This window comes from Sceloporus occidentalis, unplaced genomic scaffold (assembly GCF_023333645.1).
Source record: "Sceloporus occidentalis isolate IW3139 unplaced genomic scaffold, rSceOcc1.0.p SCAF_523, whole genome shotgun sequence".
Lineage (NCBI taxonomy): Eukaryota > Metazoa > Chordata > Lepidosauria > Squamata > Phrynosomatidae > Sceloporus > Sceloporus occidentalis.
Window position 1 is genome coordinate 1 of NW_028317503.1, and position 18,766 is coordinate 18,766.

General features: G+C 48.6%; 1 protein-coding gene across 2 annotated transcripts; it reads right to left on the reverse strand.

The window, feature by feature from the left end:
• Positions 1-386: 386 nt before the first annotated feature.
• LOC149271418 (tyrosine-protein phosphatase non-receptor type 21-like) lies at positions 387-13,522 on the reverse strand. 2 transcript variants are annotated; one of them, XM_089507451.1, is made up of 19 exons: positions 13,343-13,522; positions 10,499-10,668; positions 9,546-9,643; positions 9,241-9,308; positions 9,002-9,072; positions 8,800-8,887; positions 8,031-8,119; positions 7,474-7,561; positions 7,093-7,169; positions 5,502-5,612; positions 4,941-4,995; positions 4,769-4,850; positions 3,084-4,555; positions 2,859-2,999; positions 2,358-2,579; positions 2,126-2,254; positions 1,733-1,967; positions 1,243-1,403; positions 387-515 (listed from the first exon to the last, which is right to left on the reverse strand). In XM_089507451.1, the coding sequence occupies exons 1-19, from the start codon at positions 13,520-13,522 to the stop codon at positions 387-389; spliced, it is 3,666 nt and encodes a 1,221-aa protein (XP_089363577.1). The 2 variants fall into 2 exon arrangements, with proteins under 2 accessions (XP_089363577.1, XP_089363578.1); XM_089507452.1 differs by lacking the exon at positions 5,502-5,612.
• Between the last annotated feature and the right edge of the window lie 5,244 nt (positions 13,523-18,766).

Genomic DNA, 18,766 nt, shown 5'->3' on the forward strand with positions numbered 1-18,766 from the left:
AAGATAAAAAGTGCTTTAAACTTATTTAGTGTCGAATCGGATTTTAACCAGTAAAATCATAGCTTTAAAGAATAATACTGCCACACACATTTTTTTTGTCCGATTAACCCCTTCACACCCCAGTGCAGCGGGCTGCGGTGGTGAGCGTCACCGAATTAACCCCGCGTCTCCGCAGATCCCTCCGGAACCTTTTCCAGATGAGAGGGATAATGAGCTGATGGATCGGCCAACTTGGCACGGAGCGGATTTTTCTCTTTTATGACCCATTTTCAACCCAGTCGGTGAACGGGCGCGGATTGGTTCGCTTGGCCCACTGATGGACCTCTTAGTAATTCCCACCAAGGTGCAGTCCTAGTTACCCGAGTCATTTGTCCCCCTGGGGACGATCAGATCAGCCTTGAACTCTTTAGGAACTGGATCAGCACTTTATACACGAACGTGTACTGAGCGATCGTCTGAACCATCATCATCCTCTGCTGCCTCAGCTTATCCAGAACTAAGTGGATGTCCCGCATCTGCAAAAACAAAAAAAAAAAACATCAGATTGCAGGAGTTTCCCCAGAAAATACAACCTAGCTGCTCCCCGGAAAGGCACAAGGCGATGGCGTTTAATTTTGATCCCCGCGGGGGGGTTGGGGTTGGGGTTTGCTGCACATTTTGTTGGAATATTCTATCGTTATTTGAAAATATATAAAAAACAATGATAAAAAAAATAATTGAAATGTAACCTAATTAAAGCATAAAAACAGCAGTTTTTAGTTGTTTCCTGGAGGTAATTTTATAAACGTTCCTCTGAAGCAAAAAAGCATTAAATTATCTCCAAAACAAATAATGAATGTGAACGGTAAAAATCGATAATATTAAGTACCGAGCGTGTATTTGAGCCGGTACCGGAGACACGACCAGTACGAGACCCAAAGTGTCAGCGTGACTTCTGCTCACCAACCGCTGGGAATAATTATATTATTTACCATTTTAACTGTACTATTCTCACAATCTCTTACTCCTTGAGGTCTCTTAGAGACAACCCTTCCGGCTACAGTTACTATAATAAGATTAAATGTTTAACTTCATTCATGCGTCCGCCAGACGACCTCGTGTTACTCTTGATCCAAAGGATCTGAGGTTCGCTCGGTTTGAGGGTCCGTTTATAGTGGACAGTGAAGACATGAATGTCACAAAGGCTTCAGATGGCTTTTTCAGAGGCGATCTCGATAAAATACTTAATCGACCGATCCCTACCTCATTGTGTTCCAGACAAGCGATCATGACCTCCGACAAAATGACGACTCCTGTCCTTCCGACGCCGGCGCTGCAATGAACGAGCACCGGCGGGTTCGGGGTTCCGGGGTCCGCAGTGCTGTTTGTGTGACGCCGCACAGACTGGATCTCCTCTAAATAAGCTTAAAAATAAGGTGGGGGAGACAAGTCACAGATGACATCACACATCAAAGAGCATGGTGAAACACGACATCGTTCTATGAGATTTATTTAAAATACGATTGATGATTGATGTATCACTTTTAATAAATAATAAATTATTTCCTTTTCTGAAAAATATTTTTTTTTTTTTGTATTAAATACATTTTTAAACTTAAGCAGTGTCCCCAAAATGTGTGTTTTTTAAATAATTTCAGTCAAATTCCAGTCTGGGATTTTACATTTTTATGAAATTAATTAGCTAGTTAAACCTAAACCGCGAGTTATTTTGGGTCTCGCTCTTTCAACTTACAGAGGAAGCCTTTGAGATCATCGGGGTGTCCGTGTTCCGGCCAATCGGTGTACTGCAGGTGCCATACAGTCCGCTCCTGGTTGGTCAGAAGGTGTTTGATCTTCAAGCCGGTGGTGGCGTAGCAGCCGGAGTCCGTGCGGAATCTGGTGGTGATCTTAAACCTACCGTACGTGACGGTGTTGTGCCGGGAGCCGAGTCTGGGCCAATAGCGGTAACTCTTCTCTCGGCCGCCCTCCTTTGAGATGAAAACACGGAAACCGAGAAGGTTAATTAAGGACCCTCCGTCTGCTCTATTTTCACCCCCCCCCCACAGCGGTAATTCCTTTCCCATTAACCCCCCAAATCCACAACTTCCTTTAAGAAAATTATTTAAAGCGTTGTTTCATCGCTCACTTCTTCCAGCGTCACCATGGCGATGATGGATACCCCCTGCTCCCAGACCATCTGCCAGAAATCCTGGCACGTGTTTTGCACGGGTCCTTGGGAGGCTATGTAATCCCAATCGACCCCGCCAACCGTCACCTGCGGGGGCCACAAACCGTTTGTGTTAGAGGAGCATAGATTTGATAAAAAAAAGAAAACAAACAGAACTTTCTGCCATCCGAGATGATCGCCCCCCCCGCACCTTGATATGAGAGGCGTTGATGTAACCGGTGTTGTTCTCCTTTGTCGGGACGAGCTCCACGCGGGTATCGTCGTAAGGGAGGACATCTTGGAATCTGTTTCGCTCCGTGTTTTCGGGAAGTCTGGCGAAGGAACATTCCGTCTCCGGCAAACGCTTCTTCTGAATCTGTTCATATTCCGTGAACACCATACCTTGTTCCAGCCGCTGCTCGAGGAGCTTACACTACGAAGAGAGGACACGACCCATCAGAATATCAAAACGGCGCACGCTCAGCTATGTTAGACAAGCCGTAAATCAGAGCTGCGTAACCTCCGTCCACGAGGGCCACAAACAGGCCAGGAATTCTGCTTATCCCTGCCTTAAAAAATAAATACAAGATCTAACCAGGAGAAGCGTTTTTTTCCCCATTTGCTGGAATCCTAACTGGGGTCAGTTTGGTCTTAATTCAAAAATTAATGGAAATTAAAATATTTCTATTTTTGTTATTAAAAAAATAATTACTCGTTCGTCATTGGTCGCCTGCACCCTCTCCTCTCGGTCTTCACCCGGTAAAGGCATCCGAATGGGCGATATCCCGTTCCAAGCAGCCATTCTCATGGGGCCTATTTTTCGGACTTCTGCCCTGTTGCCCTTTTTCATACCCTGTAGATGAGAAAATATTTTGTTTACAATAAGAACAAGGAACAAAAGCGCGAGATTACACTTTACTACGGAGCTTCTACACACCCCTGATGGTGGGAGTCCCTCCACTATGTCCTTTTTGCCCGAGAGAACTTCAGACACCGGTCTTTTCTTGGCGGGTTCCTTTTTCACCCGATAGCGCACGGTCGCTGCGGTCAGGTCGGATTCAGATACTGAAGGAGGTATAGCACCTTCTCCTCTTCTGAGATTCATGGGGTCTCCAGAAAACTGTACGGGGCCGACGGCCTTCATCCTTCTCTCTATCTCCAGGTCAGCCGGTTTGTGCTCACAGATATGTAAATGGTTGGTGGGCATAGACGCGAATAGATAACCTGGGTCCGTCTCGTCAGGATAGGTTTCCATGACCGTACGGAGCTGAGATCGGTCATAACAGATGGGTGCTTGAGGCACGTTGGTTCTGCGGTGCTCTTCTTCGTTGTCCTCTTCATCGTCCTCGCTGCTGTGAATGAGCATGGTGGCATCCGACAGGGACTTCTTGTGACCAAATTTTCCTCTCTCGTGCTCGGAGCTCTGCTCGTCTTTAGTCCGTTCTATGTAGACGTTTGTCTGCGAATCCGTCGATAACAGCCTCTGAGGTGCGACGTTCGCTGCAGATGAAGACGTGGTCCTCTCCTTCACCCTCATCCCTTCGAAGCTGTGAGTCAGCCCCGCTATTTCGATGCTATTCCTCTTCTGCACCTGGGCATGACGGGCAGCGGTCAATGGCTCGCTTACTTCTTGAAGAGAATGGGCCACCGGCAGACTGTCCTCCTGGAACATCTGCACAGAATGATGAACCCGCCTGGTGATCAGGTCCGGATTGCTGTTGCTGGCGTGGTGCCGGGTAAGATCCGGGGTGCTGTTGGCCGGACGTGGGTACGGATAAGGAGGAGGAGGCCTGTAGACCTGGGTCTTCATGATGTTGGATGCCGTGTAGTCTTGGGCTTGAAGCTGGACATTGGTCAGCTCCGGGACACTGACTGCCCCGACTACAGGGCGCCGTTCAGCCTGGTAAGGATACGGAGACTGGCTGTGAAAACTATAATTTAGATTAAAGGGGTAATGGTTCGACTGAGGAGACGCGAACTGCGAATGTTCTCGGATTTCCGGCTGGCTGTACACCAAGGCGTCCGGCCGGCTGTAGGCGTAAGAACTTCCAATGTTGAGGTTCCGCATGGAGTGGCTTTGTCTGTCCGAATGCATCATGCCCCTGTTCAGCTGCCTCATTACGGTCTCGTAATCAGGGGTCGGGCGGTAAGAAGGTGGGATGAGGGCGCTATGGCGGTGGGAGGGGATATACTCTGGCCTCATGATGTCACTTCCTGTAATGCTGGGATTGGAGGACATGGGTGATGGCTGCACGTAGTGCTGTTGGGTGTTCAGAGAGTTGGTGCTGTGTGCGCTGTACACGCTCCCGTTACGGATTCTCCCGTTGTAGTCGTGCGGCGCCCTGTCCAGGCTGGTCTGGGAGTAATAATGGTATCCATTCTGATTGTTCATAAACACGGAGAGGTTGTCTGCAAGAGACAAAGTCGGCAATAAAACACGACTGAGGACTTCATAGTGGCGAGCGTGTTAGCTAGAGAGCGAGACTTTTTATTATTTATCAGGTAATTTGCAGTTTTGCTGGGATATACCGGACTTCCCATCATATCAAGTTCTTTTATAGGCAGACTACGTGGGCATCTGCCATGTAATTCTGTTTCTATGTTGGTATTATTATCACCCACCTTGCGAAGACGCGTACTGCTCATTGTAGTGCCCGTTATATATCATCTGATGAGGCGGCATCATGTAAGGCTGATGTTTGGGCTGTCAGGAATAAATCGGAAAAATTATTAATAGGCGTTCACATGGACGTAGAGAATCTGCTCGGTAAAGGTCGCTTTTGGCTCATCTTACCAGGGACACTCTGGTGGAGGATCTCCGACGCACCGGATTCACTGCCTGGGATTGCCTGGAAAGAAAGAAAAAAGAAACAATGTTTCCCTTTTACTTTACAAAACGCAAGAAAATTATCATATATGCAGGTGATGAACCAGAAGCACGAGCGCATGTCACACACCAGAAAGCAGATGCCCGGGTCATATGAACTCATAAGACACAATTATCACCATCCCTTAAGAATTCATATTCAGTAGAAATTTTCTTTTTATCATATGACCCACTTTAGAACTGCTCATACCTCATAACCCTAGACTTTGCCGACAACGTGTCAGAACAGAAACGTCACTTTGTTACAATAAGGGAAAAAAAAAAAGAAACGTGAGGCTTGCAGGGCAGTAGGAACACACAAAGCGTGAAGCGTAACGTGGAGACCTTATCAACGGAGGGGTTTCACCGGCACAGCTGTCGGGAGTTGCCGGCGTGGGCATCAGAACGTACTACATTAACACAAGCGCATGCTTTCCGGCCCATGGCGAGCCACAAGTGCGTGGGGGCCAGAGAACAGCTCAATCTCACCCTTTGGGAAGAGAAGAACGAGAGAGGATTGGAAAACGTTGAAAGGAAAGGAGAGAGAGAGATTTCTGGAGACCTTCCGCTGGAGGAGGCGCAGGGAGATCTGGGGAGTCCCTGAGGACAAAGACACATGGAGGTCAAACAAAAAATACACAAGGACGCCGCTCCGAACGCGTCCCTTCCTGACCCCAACATCTGCTGGGATCTTCTGTCTGAGGACCGGTCCAGATGCACGGTTCCGTTCCATGACAAGATATCCAGAATTTCACCGGGCAAAGAAATTTAAGCAGGCCTGAAATATTTTACCCCCCACACACACACACCGGTCCATGACATCAGGCTAGCCTTATTGTGACCCAAAAAGATTGAACGTGTCACGAGGTGCCGACAGCTGACCAATAACAGTCTAAACCTCCCTGGAAATGAGCTCAACGCTTGTTGCTGAATAAACACATTAGCACCTAGAAAGCGTCCGAGCCGAGACAGGTGTCCGCAGCCGTGACATGTAAACGGAGAACACGTGTGACCCAGACACTGCGTCTATTGAGGGCCCAGGAATGCAGACATCGGAGGAGGACAGGTGGCAGCTGCCGGCCGCAGGGATGTCAAACAAAGGAGGGCTGTCAGAGACACGACCCGAGAAATGTGTAAAGAGCAGGGTGCAAGAGCCCCACACCGGCCCTCGGGGGCTACAACCCATCCAGAGCTTTAGATGTACTCTAGTGGATTATGATGTACCACGCGTGGGCCACCTTTAACATTAACATGGCCCTGGGCAAGCCTGGGTTCTCCAAGCACTCCCCAGCCCTACCATTGCAGAACACGTTCATCCCCTCCACCCGTTTGTATTCAGCTCCGGGCACTTCTGGTCGAGCGCATTATTCAGATGCTGTGGGCCCCTGGAAAGCGATTGGGCCCCTACGAAGCTACACATCTGGTTCCAATAAGATACGCAGAACATAACTGCGGACATTCGGAGTGTTCCAGCTCATAAGAGATTCACGGGCGGCCCCATCTCACCCTGGCACCATCGATTCACAAGCTTCTACTCCTAGAATGTCCCGTCTGGCCATAGTACAACACTCTTAGCACTTTATCAATACACTCATAACAAGAACAGAGGGTGTTAATGGGGTCAGATCACTAACAACTCAAAAGAGCCCCTGTCCCTGTCCTGACCACCCTTGGGGGTTTACAGGTGGATGGAGAGGAAAGAGTTGTCTTTGGTGTCTCAATCCGCACAACGTACACGCAACTGACGGCCAGCCGCTTTTCGAAATTCTTCCAGTCAGCAATAATCCGCTCCAAAGAGCTCGCAACAATGTTACTTAAGCAAAGGCTTACTGAGGACCACGATACCTTTCAAGGAGAACTGATAATTAGAAGGTTTGCCTTCTTCCTTGTGTTAAGAAAATGCCAGAGGAGTTCCGGGATCTGAAGTTATAAGATATAAAACTAGATAGCCTGATAGGAATATCATTTAACGGATCATAAACAAGCCAATTCCACTTAATAGCCTTTGTAAATTAGGGGACTCCAGAGTTCTGAGCCCACGGTCTGTGTCTGGGGGGTCTCGATCAGGTCCGGTACTTACAGGCTGCAGTGTAACCGGTAGAACTTGTGCCGAGCCACACACATCCTCCATACGTATTTAGCGGTTTCCATGTCCTCCTAAGAGAACAAAAACAGGAAACGTTAGTGGAAAAGAAAACAGCCATCGATCATCGGCACGGCCAAAACACGGCTTTCCGGAGAGACCCACCGGGAAATATATTGCAAAGCGACACACAACCACCTACCGCCAGCAAACTTCACATAATAACACGCAGTGAAAGCCATCCGTGACACGCATCACATTTACTGCTCGCATATTCCTGTCCCGGTCCAGAGCCGGCCTGTCCTTCGTCAAACCCAATGGATTTGAGGACATTTAAATGTAATCGATTATTTCATAAAATAAAAGGCAGATACTCACGGTCTGGAACTGGGTGGTTTCCTCTTTATTTGCCAACTCGAGAGTAAAGAAAGACTTGTTGTGCGTCATGTTGGTGATATCGAGCCACCTAGAGGCACATACAAAGACAATGAGCCGCGGAGGGTCCAGGAGAACCTGGCAAGCACGAGTCATAGGAGTCGGGGCAGCTGGCAGATATCGCCCAGCTTATTTCACTCGTTCCATTTTAAGGAAAGCTCCCATTCTTACAATAAACACCATTATTATACAACCAGGCAACTGGTCTACATTTTAGGAGGCCGGTTGGCTGTTCATGTAGAGATGGAAAGGCCACGAGGAGACAGAAAATACCTTGTATGTATCGTTCTAAAGGTCTATTAGAATATAACGAAAGGGACGCCTGGTGCGTTAGGACAGCTCTCTCCCTCCAAGATCCTCTCTCGTAATAAAGAACAATTAGTAACAACGTGACGCTGCCGGATACCAGACTCTCCGCGCGTTGGCGATCGGGCCGGTCTGGTACCTCCGGTGGAGGAGGACACATCTCGGTAGGTCTGTTTGTGACTCCTGGTACTCACCGGTACACAGCAGGGGGCTTCCCGTTCTTGTGTTTAACAAATACCCCCTTCAGGCAGGCGCCGATGGAGAGGTCAGCTCCTTGACTGTCCTGGGAGGAACAAAAAGACACAAACGGACGGTGAGGGGACGTCTCCAAGGGGAAGCGCCAACATATGGGGTTTTAAATCCATTGACCGGACACCGGTTTTGTGACGTTTTTGCTACGTTTCAGGAAACGTCCGTGTAATAACAGATCCTTACAACCCAATCGCTAAACAGCCCAAGTTCTTTTCTTGCTACTTTGTGGCAAGTAAAATGCCTCTTTTTACAATGATGTGTAAGGAGAGGCAGGGGTTACCGGCAGACATACCAATGATTAATGGGGGGGGGGAGCTGCCTCTTCCTTCACAGTTCATAAAAATATGTAAGATTAGATTAAAAAAAAAATTTACTCATATTCCTCCTGAATAAGGGTAGGGGCTTCCCAAATACAAAAAAAATAAAAAAACATTTTTATTATCAGAAATATGCATCCATCTGTCTGTCTGGTCAGTCTTTTGAGATGCAGAAACTAAAGTGGTAACTTTTGGTCTTTGTGATGGATCAACCCGTTAATGTCGTGGGTGGAGCCGCCAGTGCTAGTAATGGGCGGAGCCGCCGCTTACGCAAACCAATTGCATCTAAGGTTCAGTGGGGTGTAAATTAACCATTTACGTTACTTAGGGACACTTATGAATAGGAGCAGAAGACTATCCCGCGAAGTAACGTCAGCCCCCCGACTGCAAGTACCTTGGCGGGGTAACTCTCCTCCCCGTAGTTATCCAGCCTCTCAATCTCCTGCATGTACAACATCTCTGCCTCGGAAGGCAAGAGGCCCCTGAAAGACAATAAGCAATAAAGTCAAACACACAAAAGACAACACATTTACTATCATCCCTTAACATAATCACGGTAAGAAAGGGTTAAATCGCGGAAGGCGCTGCAGACAGACCTGAGCTTTTGGTGCAGTAGGGCCACGTTCTGCGTAGCTTCTTCCAGGGTCTTTTCATCCTGTATCCATCCCTAACAACAACAGGCGGCATGTGAATGGGCCAGCGGGGGCCGCGTGTACATTTAACTAAAAAAGATTTTACTAAAGCAAAACAGAATCCCTACTTGGCACTGAAAAGGTTACAAAGTATCGGGGTCCGATACATTGTTACGGGAAGGGTTAACCCAAAAGGTTCTCACCACAGGAAATAAAGCGTATCGCTGCAGGAAATCCTGAGATTCATACTGGTCGTAATCTCCGAAATCCGCTGGAAAAAATGAAACAAAGCATCAAACGCCCGAGCCGAGCGTTACTGCGCATGCTGGTAACATTCCCGAGTCCTGCACTGGTTGTACAGCAAGTCAGAGATTTTAAAACATATGTAAATATGTGAGGTGCAGTCCGGGTGGGCGACCGTGGAGACCACCAGCTACTTTGTATCTGTTACAGCAGGACCTGTGTGATTATCCTGTATTCCCAGCCAACCTCCTGCTTTTATCCTCACCCTGAACAGCGAGAGCGGCCAGCTGGACAGCCTGCTCCAACGTGCACGGGACCTTCCCCTCGAGAATGTCCTTCTTTAACTGGAGATAATACTGGTATCTGCGGGGCAAATACACAAGCATTTGGTAAATGAAGCAAAAACATTAATTCACAACCAAACATTTTTTATTCCACCTCCTCTCAAACTAAAAAAAATCTCAAAAACATTTGCGTTTCAGGCTTCTGTATTCGGTGGCCAACGATAAACTCATGGCCGCTCCAAGACAAGATGGTGCCTGGAATCCATTCCTTCATCTGACTTCAGATTCTCCGGCCATCGAACCTCACGTTCTCCCCAAATTATTGGAATTTCTTTCTTGAAGTGCACATTATACAGAAATCCCAGCGTCTCCCCGATGCACTCTCCCCCCCATACCTATACCCACCAACCCCAAACCTCTCACCAGGACGCAGCCACCTACCCCAAACCCTCTCATCAGGACGCAGCCACCTACCCCAAACCCTCTCATCAGGACGCAGCCCCCTACCCACCAACCCCAAACCTCTCACCAGGACGCAGCCACCTACCCACCAACCCCAAACCTCTCACCAGGACGCAGCCACCTACCCACCAACCCCAAACCTCTCACCAGGATGCAGCCACCTACCCCAAACCCTCTCATCAGGACGCAGCCACCTACCCACCAACCCCAAACCTCTCACCAGGACGCAGCCACCTACCCACCAACCCCAAACCTCTCACCAGGACGCAGCCACCTACCCACCAACCCCAAACCTGTCACCAGGATGCAGCCACCTACCCCAAACCTCTCACCAGGACGCAGCCACCTACCCACCAGCCCCAAACCTCTCACCAGGACAGCCCTCCACCCACCTACTCCATCACTCGGCCCATGCACGTAAAGAAATGCCTGGATGCCCCGCTCTTGGCTCAGACCCCATACTCCTCCTCACCTGGTTATTTCTTGCTGCAGCTGGGAGACAGAAGGCACGTAATACACCACCCCGAAATAGACCGTTGGCTCCAGCGCATACTTGTCCAGCTGCTTCTTGAGTGGTTTTTCCAAGTCGACCCAGCGCTGCTGGTTCTGCTTGTTAAAATACCACAGGCTGAAGTAAGTCACCTGAGAAATTCAACAAAGAAATAGGATTATTACGGTTCCTCTCCCTTAATCTGCGCAAAACACAAGTGCAATATCGCTTATACAGTTGGGAACTTTCCAGCAGCGATCCGATCATCGCCGGTAAAATATTACGTCCATTATACCCAGTACCCTCGCCGTCATCTCCCCGTTTGACCTTGAAAGCACCGTCGACCCATCGCGCGCAATAATGTAGCCTCGGCTCCGGTTCTATAGAACTTCATGCCAAAACTTTTGTTTGATGCAGCTCTCCATTACATGGGGTCATGTGATATTTGGCCCCACCCCCTGCACCTAATCGTCACTGTGCCACTCGCTTTATGGCAGAGCCGTCTCGTTCTTTTGCTCAGATCCAAAAATCGGACAGAACATGTTAATTTTATTTAGACGCCTAAAACAAAAGCGGGACTGGCGCCTGCGCTCTACGAAGAGGCTCCAAAATATACATTAAAATGGGAAATTATATTGTAAATATTTCGATAATTCAACCCAAAGTCAGGAAGGTCTTTCTTTCCTGAACAACCTCAAGGTTTCTGTTCAAAAGTCAAGTGACCGGCAACTGATAACGATATAAACTTTTGCCAGATGGCCTGAATCCCGGGGTGATTTGGGAACCGGGTCCTGAAATAGCCCGGAAGCTATACTTGGACTTTTAGAACTTAATATCCTTCGGCCGACGAGACCGGCAGAAAAAGCCGCCATTCGGACACATTAGAAGAGGAGTAACCGGAACGGGGAACTGCAGACCAGCAAGTCTAACAGCAGCAACAGATATTATTTATGCGTGTCTAATAAAAGTCACGGTAAAGACCATAAAAACCCAAAATTATACAGAATAATGTTGTAATGAAGACGAATTTGTAGTTTGATTATCTGAGAATGCGACGGGCCGGAGAGGAATCGCACGGAAACCTTTTTATTACAGGGGAGCAGCAGAGAAAAGAAAATGTTGGGGGGCAAAATTCCGTGTCCAAGAAACACCGGGCTGGGGTTCACCGGCATTAATGTCTCAATTTAACCCAGAAGATGCCAGGCACACGGAAAGACGGCCAGGGCCCACGACAACCGTACCGAGAAAAATGCAGAGACGGCACATTAATGGGAAGCAACGGAGGGCACCGCAAGTTCAGCTATCAGTGGAGGCTTTATTTCCAAAAAATGTTGTCATGGTAACAGTAATTTAGGTTGAAAAAAAGACCCAATACCTTAGAGTTCAACCCTGTCATCTAAAAGCATATTTTAAACGTATTACCAGACCCTACGGTGACAGCACCCGGCCCACCAAACCACAAACCATCCAAGATACCCTAAAACTCACCGATACAGACAAAAAGTGTACTAGGGGTGTATTCACTAAACAGAATTACGTGCAAAGCTAAATCCCAGCTTCAAGGCTTCGAAGCAGGCCGCCCCGTCCCTTTAAGACCCCCAGGCCCGGATTTGCCCCCTGATCATGCAGGGAGCCCACATCAAGTCCCACATAGTCATGGAAAAAAGGGAAAGAGTTAAACAAAACCTCAGCATTGCCCCAGTGAACCCACGAGATGACTCGGCCCCGGAGGAATGATGCGAGGCCGCGTTTAGCCACTTCGCACAGAGATTGGCATCTTAATCTACACCACGGCAGGTTCATTACTCACTGCGGCAGCCAGTGAATCACACACCGTACACACACACTATACACACACCATACATACACACACATGCACAGACACCGTACATACCATACACACACATCATAAATACTGTGTACACACAGACAGTACACACAAACACGGTACATACCATACACACACCGTACATACCATACACACACCGTACATACCATACACCGTACATACACACGCGTTTACACTGCACCAGCGACTGCTTTCCATGACGCAGCTTTTCACAAACGTCTAGAACAATACAAACACGGGATAAAACAGGAGTTACGTCACAGAGGGACAGACGAAAAACAAAAATGCCCCCCCCCCCCCCCCCAATGTGCCTTTCACCCAGCGGCAGGGCTTCGGTCAGCGCCCGGGAATCTGTCTCCACACAATAGATCGCCCTGCATTCTGCTCATTCTTTCTCTAACTTGCTGAGTAGGTGAGACAGGTTTGTTTGCGAATAAATCCCCTGCAAGCCTCATCGTGGCTTCATCAGAATAATTCAGTACACAAAACTACCCCCAGTTACCCCCCCCCCCCCGCACGGCGGGGCTGCAGAGCTAGGCAATCGGCGGGCGTTCTTTTACACAAAGCCGAGGGAACCGGGGCTCGGCGCATGTTTGCGACACGGAATTCCATGCCCCAGAAATAAGGAATTCGGGTTATCTGGAGAGTTTCAGTGAAAGCAGTGAGTCACCGGCTGACTCGGAGAGCCGGCGGGCAGATAAGGCCCGCCACGCAGGCGCTCGGTAAACACGCAGGAGGGGGGTCTCCCTCTTTCACCAAATAATCATAGCATATGTTAATACAATGTATCCGCACGGCCAGGACAATGAGTGGGGATAATGGGGGGTAACTGCAGGACGTCGGGGCCCCTCAGGACCTCACAGGCGTCCACGACGTCTGCGGAGAGGATGTTTCTTCTCTGAAGCTGCAGCCCCGGCACCCACACTGCCCCTTTACCATTACTATGTCGTGGACTGGGCCACTGGGCTCACACTCACCTCTCGGAGCTCCAGTCTCTGGGCCACGGCCTCCAGACACTCCTGGCCGGAGCTTTCCACCGACAGCGTGTACTCCACGAACTCATTGTTCAGCAGCTGGATCCGCGCCACCAGGCAGCTCTTGCTGGACACCGTGTACCTCCGAGTCCTCTTTAACTTCAGCCCAAACGGCAGCGGCATCTTCCCGGGGCGGAGGGGCAGCTGGAGGATTCAGAGACCAGCCCGGTCATCCAGCGGCCATTAAAAAGTGAGAGAAGAGTCCGCACGAGGAGGACATCAATAAACCTGCGCAGGAGAGAAAGCGGACGTTACTAAACCAAGAGACGCTCGTCAGGAGTAACGTCGGGGAGACTGCCGTGTTCATTCACACCGAGTCACGTTCATCACGACAAAGACCGCATTCCTGTATCTGCCGCCTAAAGCCTCAGCAGAAGCAAAACCATAAGCCAACGCAGTCATTTAAAGCAGGCGAGCGAAAAAGAGTCCAACATTTTCTACACCCCCCCTACATGTGGATGCTCTCGCAGGCCATCTGAAGGAGAGACCTCTGAGGCCTCAAAAACTTACGCGACGTATACATCTTTTCCTGCGTTAGTCCGATAATTGGCATCAGCCTCACAGGAAATACCCCAGCGAGTCGGGAATAACGGCTGTTACCAGGTGGGTTCCTCGGTCCCAGTGACACCGGCTAACACAGCGTGAAATCCTGTCATCGCGCAGCTGCCGTGTAAATCAAACAGCACTTTCTGTTCTGTCCGCATGCGGCCCTCAGATCCACAACCGATCAAGAGATTTTAATATTTAAAGGGGGACCACCACAATATCAGATAAAAGATACATTGTATGATAAGGGGTCGGGGGGGTTGTTTAGTAGATTAGGAGTGAGTGAAAACAGCCTGTGGAGAACAATAGAATGGCCCAGTCTTAATTAACCAGGGGGACTGTCCGTCTAATGAAAGTCTATGGAGGAACGGACTTCATTAGCATCGCCATAAAGCATCAGCTCAGTGTGGTGTCTGAGACGGGAAAGTCACCCAAAACATCACATGACTGACAGCAACGGCGGCTCCAGATCTGCAGATAAAGGGGGTTTATTGGGATAAAATGAGATAAAAGCAGGTTTTTGACCAACACCGACTGACATTAGTGTATACAGCGCTGGGGGGGTTATATTACTGTACACAGCATCGGGGGGGCTTATATTACTGTATACAGCGCGGGGGGGGGGCTTATATTTCTGCATACAGACCCAGGGGTAATATTATTGTATACAATGCAGGGGGGGTAATATTACTGTATACAGCCCCAGAAGTAAATATTTAAAACTAACATCTTTAATTTATATATATATATATATTTATTATTATTTATTTATTTTTTGTTAGAAACCTCTCTATCTTGGTCAGTATAATAAAACTTTGCAACCCTGGGCTATAATCATCAGTATTTATTGACAACCACACTGTATGAAATCTCCTTGTGTCCTCTAGGCGAAAACTCTACAGAAGCAAAGTCATGAAGCAGGTATAGATCGCGCCATTAAATAATTACAAGTAGGAAAACACAAAAAAACACTTCTTCTGCTACACAATATTTATTATTTACATCCATGTCTGTGACGGCATCTTTTATAAAGTCAACCAGTGCGAGGCGCGACACCAAATCCCCTTGCTGGCAAACGGCTCTGCAAAATGTAGAGAGGCGCACCAGAAGCACCGGACTCCTATCACACACAGCCAAAACCCACCGAGGATGTAGGCTGCAGAGCGTCTCAAGTTCATTATAACCACAGGAAATATTGCTGTATTTCAGTAACAATGTTATTATAATTACACGGACAAAAATATACTTTAGAGTTCATTATAGAATGTATTAGAACAGGGGCGTCCAACGTGCGGCCCTCCAGCTGCTGCAGGACTACATCTCCCATAATGCTCTTTCAGCTAAGGGGCTGGCTGAGGAGTATGGGAGATGTAGTCCTGCAGCAGCTGGAGGGCCGCACGTTGGACGCCCCTGTATTAGAATATAGTATATATATATATATATATATATATATATATACACACACACATATATATATATATATATTATATATATATACACATACACACACACATACAGTACTGGCCAAAAGTATTGGGACGCCTGACCATTACACCAACAAGGGCTTTGACGACATCACATTCTAAATACAGAGACATTAATATGAAGTCTGCCCCCCCCCCTTTGCAGATATAACGGCTTTCCACAAGATTTTGGGCACATGCTACCTGCATTAACTCCTTCACAGCAAGTCAACCTACGCCTGCCTGCGCAGAAGAGGATATGCCTCCCGCCATCACCGCCAGCTGTCGCTTTCACCGGAGTCACTCATCGCTGGGGTATTAACTCGATCTGCAGATATTCCTAATCGCCCGCAGCACAGAAAAAGAACAGGCCGCCCGGCCGGTACCTGGAATGAAAACTGTCCCCGAGCTGAAGTCACGTCTCTTTATTTAGCCGGAGAAAAAATCCTGCCGGACTTCCAAGAAAACTCCCCGGATTCTTTTCTAATCACGAACCCTTATTGTAGTAAATCTGATCCACGCAGTGAACTATAGAGGGGGGGGGGGGGTCCTCCAATATATACTACAACAACCAGACACATAATGTAAGCATCAGAGATCCGGGAACCCAGCAGTAATCAGAGCGGGGGTCCGGTGTCGGGGGTCCGGCGTCCGCTGTCACACTCACGGACACGTGATAAATACCACACGGTATCATGTTATTGCCACAATATTACAGAATGCCAGATGTAAGAGATCGATATGATATTACAGCCATACGTTATAAATAGAATATTACAGCCAGTGTCATAAATATCACAATAGGTGGGACACAGCGGAATAAAATAACACATTACGGCAACGATCTGCGGAACACGATGGCACCATTTAAACCTAATAATAATAATAATAATATTATATCACAAGTGAAGCAGATCACAGAAACGATGCTACAGGCACCATAAAACACCAAAACGATCACCGTGTTATAAAACTTGTTACACTAATAAACAGCACGATGTGAACAATAACAATAATACTACAACAATAAACAAACTTCTTACACCATTCAGCGTTACTGCCGGACCCAATGCATATATACAGCGCTATAGACATATCCCCCGCATATAGATACAGCGTTACAGCTGGACCCACCGCATATAGATACAACGTTACAGCTGGACCCACCGCATATAGATACAACGTTACAGCTGGACCCACCGCATATAGATACAACGTTACAGCTGGACCCACTGCATATAGATACAACGTTACAGCTGGACCCACTGCATATAGATACAGCGCTACAGCCGGAACCCCCACATATAGATACAGCCTTACAGCCGGACCCACCGCATAAAGATACAGCCGGAACCCCCGCATATAGCTACAGCGTTACATCCAGACCCACCGCATATAGATACAGCGTTACAGCCGGAACCCCCCCACATATAGATACAGCGTTACAGCCGGAACCCCCCCACATAAAGATACAGCGTTACAGCCAGAACCCCCCCCCATATAGATACAGCATTACAGCCAGAACCCCCCCACATAAAGATACAGCGTTACAGCCAGAACCCCCCCAAATATAGATACAAAGTGACAGCCGGAACCCCCCCCATATAGATACAGCGTTACAGCCAGAACCCCCCCACATATAGATACAGCGTTACAGCCAGAACCCCCCAAATATAGATACAAAGTGACAGCCGGAACCCCCCAAATATAGATACAAAGTTACAGCCGGAACCCCCCCCCCACATATGGATACAGCGTTACAGCCGGAACCCCCCACATAAAGATACAGCGATACAGCCGGACCCCCACACTGTTGTAATTCCGTAGAAAGCCCTGATTGAGGGTCCCTTTACCTGTTGCCCAGACCCGGGGGTGACTGTCAGTGTGTGGGGGCTGTTGGGGTGCTCCCTGCCCCGTTGTTGCCCTGAGAAGCCGAACCCCGAACCCCACACAGAGCCGCACTCACTTCCTGTGTGCAGAAGCTGGCAGCAGATCAATGCGCGCGGTGACGCGGCTAGAGAGAGTGAGAATGTCAGGAAGCCTCCACTCAAAGCCCCCCTCAGTATAGTCCCTCTCGGTACTTGCCCTCCGCCATCTGCCTCTGGCAAGGACGGGGCTGCCAGGTGCAGCAGGACACGGAATGGGGAAGATTAGTTCCCCGCGGAGGGATCTGCTGAGGGAGGGACACGCAGCCCCCATTAGGCTGCCCATGATGTCAGGGGGTTGGAATGCTGGCAGCCTCCCCGGCCATGGGGTATTACAGAAATAGAGGGCTATTCAGCAGCCCCTCAGCTCGCTGCCCCCTCCATGTGACGGGCCACTGGAAGGGTTAATGGTGGAGGGGTCGCCTATTAACCCTTCCAGTGCCGGGGGGGCTTAATATTTTAGGTAAAATAACTATATTAAAGGTTTCAGACTCCCACCCCCCAAAAGTCTATGGCACCTTATTAACCCTTTACATACTGTACAGGGCAACAAATGCAACAACAAAAATATTCGCAGAGGCAAAGGATTGATACAGTAAAGGGTTAAGTAAACGTAGCTTTTATTACAATAAAGTCCATCCGCGTGCTTTATGTTTAGTAACTTCCAGACCATATATGCTTGAACATAAAGGGTTAACTGCATGTCAGGCCTGCGCGTCGGCCCCGTCAGATCACAGGGAATTATTTTTTTTGCGCCGGGCTGGGATGGGTTAATAGTCATAATAACCCATAGGTAACCTGTTCCCAAATATTCCCAGCAGGTTCCTCTGGGCGCCTCGGAATCTGCAGAGCAAATTTAAACACCGGTAATCGGAGACGTATTTTACAAATATTACCATTACTTTACTGAGGGGGTGGTGGACAAGTGGAACAGCCTCCCAGCAGAGGTGGTAGAGGGTAATACAGCGAGGGTATTAAACATGCATGGGATAGACATACGGCTCCTGAATCTAAGACGAGACCAACGACTGATTAAGGTTTGAGTAGTTGCAGCCGGATGGGGCCGATCTGCCGGAGGGTTCTATATAATTACCCCCGAGTGCCACTAGCATTAAGTTTCTCGGTAGGACCCATAAGAGGTAGTGGCACCAGGAGAGGGGATCTGCCCTCAGATCAAAGATAACGCCTGCAACAGGTAGGTGTAGTGGATGCAGGTAGTTGCAGTAGGCGCAGGTAGGTGTAGTGGATGCAGGTAGTTGCAGTAGGCGCAGGTAGGTGTAGTGGATGCAGGTAGTTGCAGTAGGCGCAGGTAGGTGTAGTGGATGCAGGTAGTTGCAGTAGGCGCAGGTAGGTGTAGTGGATGCAGGTAGTTGCAGTAGGCGCAGGTAGGTGAAAATGTTCCGCTCCTCTTCTTTTGGAGGATGCCTCTCTTG

Coding starts and splice junctions, on each gene's coding strand:
- LOC149271418 (XM_089507451.1), bottom strand. CDS start 13,522: ATGCCGCTGCCGTTTGGGCTGAAGTTAAAGAGGACTCGGAGGTACACG. Junction 9,644..10,498: donor CTGCAGCAAGAAATAACCAG/GTGAGGAGGAGT, acceptor TTTGCCCCGCAG/ATACCAGTATTATCTCCAGT. Junction 1,968..2,125: donor CCATGGTGACGCTGGAAGAA/GTGAGCGATGAA, acceptor TTCATCTCAAAG/GAGGGCGGCCGAGAGAAGAG.